General features: G+C 44.0%; 1 protein-coding gene across 1 annotated transcript; it reads right to left on the bottom strand.

Annotated features, from left to right (window-relative positions):
- Positions 1-2,120: 2,120 nt before the first annotated feature.
- Positions 2,121-5,179, bottom strand: LOC135523895 (transcription factor Sox-8-like). The gene is made up of 3 exons (XM_064950900.1): positions 4,597-5,179; positions 4,008-4,255; positions 2,121-3,789 (listed from the first exon to the last, which is right to left on the bottom strand). The coding sequence occupies exons 1-3, from the start codon at positions 5,061-5,063 to the stop codon at positions 3,029-3,031; spliced, it is 1,476 nt and encodes a 491-aa protein (XP_064806972.1). The 5' UTR covers positions 5,064-5,179; the 3' UTR covers positions 2,121-3,028.
- Between the last annotated feature and the right edge of the window lie 356 nt (positions 5,180-5,535).

Raw genomic sequence — 5,535 nt, 5'->3', positions numbered from 1 at the left:
GGCAACATTTTCACAAAAACAAGAAAAGCATTCAAATAAAATAATTTACCTTTGAAGAACTTCGGATGTTTTCAATGAGGAGACTCTGTTAGAGACTCTGTCAGTTTTTCCAAAAAGATTATTTGTGGAGGAGAAATCACTCTGTTTTGTTCATCATGTTTGCTAAGAAAAAAACTTGAAAATTCAGTCATTATAACGCCGAACTTTTTTCCAAATTAACTCCATAATATCGACAGAAACATGGCAAACGTTGGTTAGAATCAATCCTCAAGGTGTTTTTCACATATCTATTCGATGATAAATCATTCGTGGCAGTTGCTTTTCTCCTCTGAACCAAATGGAAAAGTGGACGCAGCTGGAGATTGCGCAATAATTTAGACGGAGGACACCAAGCGGACACCTGGTAAATATAGTCTCTTATGGTCAATCTTCCAATGATATGCCTACAAATACGTCACGATACTGCAAACACCTTGGGGAAACGACAGAAAGTGTAGGCTCATTCCTGGCACATTCACAGCCATATAAGGAGAAATTGGAACACAGCGCATTCAAAATCTGGGGCATTTCCTGTATGAAATTTCATCTTGATTTCGCCTGTCACATTAGTTCTGTGGCACTCACAGACAATATCTTTGCAGATTTGGAAACGTCAGAGTGTTTTCTTTCCAAAGCTGTCAATTATATGCATAGTCGAGCATCTTTTCTTTGACAAAATATCTTGTTTAAAATGGGAACGTTTTTTTATCCAAAAATTAAAAGAGCGCCTCCTATATCGAAGAAGTTAAAGAAGAAGTTAAAGGTGTGTGAGAGCCAGAAATCTTGCTTGTTTGTAGGTGACCAAATACTTATTTTCCACCATAATTTCCAAATAAATTCATTAAAAATCCTACAATGTGATTTTCTGGATTTTTTTCCTCATTTTTTTCTGTCTTAGTTGAAGTGTACCTATGATGAACATTACAGGCCTCTCTCATCTTTTTAAGTGGGAGAACTTGCACAATTGGTGGCTAACTAAATACTTTTATGCCCCACTGTATCTGTAAAAAAATATATGTTTTTTTAAAGATGTTTGTAAATAGTTAATAGCTATATTGGTCTAGGTATAGTGTCTGTTATTCACTGGATGATCAATCTATTCCAGTTGGACAGGTGATGGTGGTGATTCATGCATAATTTGTATAGCCAAACTCCTGTTATTATGCAATGCAAACTCCTGTTATTATGCAATGCTGATTAATTCTGTCAGTAACTCTTAACACTGTCTCCATTCTCTATCCTCATCCCTATCTCTCTAGTTGAGTTTCTGCTAAAATGTCCTGGCAAACAATAGGCAGGACAGTCTGAGTTACAGCATACTGGTGGCTATACATTTTAATCTGTTCTCACAAAAAAATGAGCATTCCGCTCACAAGCCACCCACATCCCATCTGTTCTGATCAGCTTCCCTGCGATGAATTCTTCTCATACCCTGTTGCTTGTTGGTGCCTTTGGTAATGATGCAGTTTTTATTTCTCAGTCCAATTAATTTCTCTCTCTATCCCCAGATGAAGGGAGACAAAGGATCTTTCAACAAAGTAATTGCTCATTAAAATTCAGAGCTTTTTGTCTGTGTCACGCGTTCACACGCAAGCACACGCTCGCAAACCCACACACGCACGCTTCTCACTCATGCATTCACACACTCACACACACACACACACACACAAACACACTTGGTAGGATGCCCACTCTCAGTAACTGCATGGCAAGCATCCGTCTTGTCTTCAAGAAACTGCCCAACTACTTATAAACATTAAGTTTATATGTAATTTGCAAAAATATTCTTAACAGCAAGAAACAGGTGTGTGGGCCAACGTATTTAACGGCTCTGCATGAGTTCAAACAGTGGGTTTTGACCAGAGGCAGTGCCTCCTCTTGACAACGCTTCACTCCGACATTTGCACGAAGTAGAGAAGAGCTGAACTTTTTATACCACTCCACTAGCAGGGTTTCGCCGCTCACCTTCCCACAATCCCCCGCAAATTTCTCTGCGTGCCCTTGTTGAAAATGAATGAGGGAGGAACTTCTCCTAACCAAAATCGTTGTTGGTGAAAACACTCTGCAATGCAGTTATTTAATCGTAAAGGTAAATATAAAACAGCATAAATGCGTGGTCATGCGCACTAAATTCATCAAGCATTTACAAGCACCGGATAAATGATATTAGCTGGTTTTCATAGAGATAATCTAGTCGACATATCAAGTATAAAGTCCAATAACCAAACCTGGATTGCCCTTTGGGCAGTCTCTCCATGTTTTGTTTTTTTGCAGTTGCCTTCTAAGAAAGACAAGCCATTTTGGCCTTCGTCCGCACAGAACTGCTGTGCTGGAATGGACATGTCAACCTTTGAAGAAGACAAGTGCAGCAGATGCTCAGGGCTTAGCGGTCCATGCTATATGACGAGCATGGTGGTTCCTGTCCTCAGTCCAGCTGTCCAGTCAATCACAGCATATGGTATATCATTTTACTCATTTCCTTCAACCCTGAAATCTTGTCATCTCGATTTGTAGGAAACAGAACTGAACACCTGTTGCCTTGAGTGAAAGTCCCCGGCGCTTTTTCTGACAAGGAATGGAACTGCACTGGAGTGATGAACAGTAACTAAGAAGTGGAATTACTATTCATTTGGTGCATTTGTTAAGCCGGAATGTGCATTCCAATATAAAACATGTTAATATAAAACATAAATACAAACAATAATCATTCAATCTGAGATAAAGAGTTGAACATCAGAAAGGCACATAAAAAGTTCATCTAGAATTGTATTCATTTGTGATTTTGTGGTCAAAACAGAAGTGTGTTCCACATTTTCCCCACAGAAGATTCATGCATGAATGTGGGTAGAGATTCTCTGTCCATTCTGACAAAACCAGCAGGCAGTTGTTCTTAGATCGTGTCCAACCTTGAGCCTTGTGTCATGTCCTCACTAACACAGCAAAAACAGAAGAAAGCCAAATCAGGCATCATAGGCTGTCAATGCTGAGTCTAAGGCCTGGTGAGTGTGGTATAGACCGGCTGCTCCCTATTTGAGGTGGGGCTGTGGGGCGGAGGGATGGCTACGCTGTTGATGAGCGGTTTGCCGTAGGGGTGGCGAGAGGAGTGGAAGTAGGGGTACTGATAGAGACCTGCGGGGTAGCTGGAGTAGGCACTGTAGTAGCTGGGGCTCTGGAGGTCTGCATAGTCACACTGGGGGCTGGGCAGGGAGGAGGAGGATGAGGGGGCTGCAGAGGAGGGGCCGCCTCCAGAGCTGAGGGGGGTGTAGTCGGGGTGGGGTGGCGAGGAGCTGTGGGAGTGCTGGCTGCTGTAGTGGCTGGGACTCAACTGCTCCGTTTTGATCGGCGTTCTGTGGTGAAGGCCATCACTGTTACTAGAAGACGAGGAGGAAGAGGGGAGCGCCGCCTCCACTCCCGCCCCTTTTGGACCCCAAGGCAAGGCATTGCTGTGGGAGTGGCCGTAGGAGGAGCCGAGGGACCCAGAGGGGGGGTTGGATCCATGACCCCCGTGCCCATGGTCCGGAGGCGCCGGGGCGGAGCTGTGCTTGTTGAGTGGCAGGTACTGGTCGAACTCATGGACGTCAAAGGCCTCCATGTTGCTGATGACATCGGTGCTCAGCTCAGAGAAGTCCAAGTTGCTGAAGTCGATGTTCTGCCGTCCCCCATCCAGGGGGCGCCGGCCCTCATGTTTCAGCCCAAGATACAGCTCTGTCTTGGGGGTGGTAGGGGGTGTGGGGGGACCATGTGGATGGCCTTCAGAAAAGAGACAGCAGATGCCTAAACATTAGCTATGGCGAACTAACAAAAGAATGTGCCGTAACACCTGAACCCAAGAGAGATAAGTGTTCATTCAAGATCTCAATCAGTAAAAAAAAGACCTGGTGACTGACAAACTGCGTGTTGCTATTGAGTATATGGATTGTTCTACATTCTTGCACAAATGTATCAAATATGCTGGGAGATCCACTCACCTGTCCGCTCTGGATGATTATGCCCATTCCCCATAGAGATCAGTCTGGCCAGACCAGGTTCAGCCTTGTACATCTGGCCTGGGTGGAATTGGGCCAGCTCAGCCACGGAGTCGGAGTTACACTGACCTGGCTTGGTGCTCTTCCTTCTCCGGGGTTGGTATTTGTAGTCAGGGTAGTCTTTCTTGTGTTGCACCCTCAGTCTCTCTGCCTCCTCCATAAATGGCCTCTTCTCGCTTTCAGAGAGCAGGCTGGAAATTGATGACAGGTTGGGTTGAGTTGTGAACTATTATAAGATGCACAATGCTGGATGTCACAGTGAATATCATTTACCATCATAATTCTAAACATGCCATGTCAAATTTGGTTAATCATTATGAAAAGGCAAAGTTGTGCACAAAGTTTCATGAAACAATACTAGAAAATAAAGTAATAATAAGTATTTTGTAACTTGTCAATCTTCACTGCAGATTTTTGGGTTTGGAGCAAAAAACATTTCCATAGTACATCTGTGCCATGTTCTATGCGGCACAGTACGCAAATGTGTACTATACCCCCCATTAAATATATACATTCGGTTATCTCTACTGACCGCCAGAGCTTCCCCAAGGTCTTGCTGAGTTCGGCGTTGTGGAGATGCGGGTACTGGTCAGCTAGTTTCTTGCGCGCCGCCTGCGCCCACACCATGAACGCGTTCATCGGCCGCTTCACATGGGGTTTGTTTTTCAGAGACCGGTCTCCTCGTGTAGGCATCGGTACGAGCGACCAGTCGTATCCGTTAAGCACCTGAGACACTGCGTCTCGGATGCACGCGGGAAACCGTTTATCTTCCTCGCTGGTGTCCATTTTTGGGGTTATCCCGTTGCCGGGCGCCTGTCCATCGGAGCCGGTTGGAGAGGACGGGACGTCCGAATCCGAGTCGTCCTGCGACATCGAGCTGGCGGTTCCCGTTGGACTACATGGATGGTCGCTGAATAACTTACTCTTTTCCTCGGTCATGTTCAGTGAAAAATTGCTTTGGTCTATATTAGCTGCCTGTTGATTGTGCCAAATGCGCATTTTACGCACGGAGCCCTGAGTGAGGAACAATTAACATGTAAAATCCCAATCTTGTCGTGATGTTAATTCTTACCTATCACCCTGTTATAAATTGTCATATTGGTTATAATGTCCAAACTCTGAAATCTGAAATCTGAAATCTCAGTTTGATACTGACACATTTTGATGTGCTAAGAGAATGTTGTTGGAATCTGGTTGCGTCCTCTCACTCCACCCCTCATATCTTATTGGTTTGTACATACGCTGTAGCTCCACTGATTCCTCCCATTTGTGGGAAATATGAGCCAGTGATTTGAAATGTGTGTTATATACATTCTAATAATTAGTTTTGCTGTATAGCCAATGTAAAATTGCTTATATCATTCAGACATTAAAACAGGATACTCGTAGACAAAATTAACATGGTCAGATTTCCAGCTTTATATTCAGATACATTAACTGTGGAAGCATATGTGCAAGGCATGAACTCTAT

This window comes from Oncorhynchus masou, chromosome 31 (assembly GCF_036934945.1).
Source record: "Oncorhynchus masou masou isolate Uvic2021 chromosome 31, UVic_Omas_1.1, whole genome shotgun sequence".
Taxonomy (NCBI): domain Eukaryota; kingdom Metazoa; phylum Chordata; class Actinopteri; order Salmoniformes; family Salmonidae; genus Oncorhynchus; species Oncorhynchus masou.
Note: the sequence above shows the minus strand (reverse complement) of the source record. Positions and strands in the feature narration are given on the sequence as shown.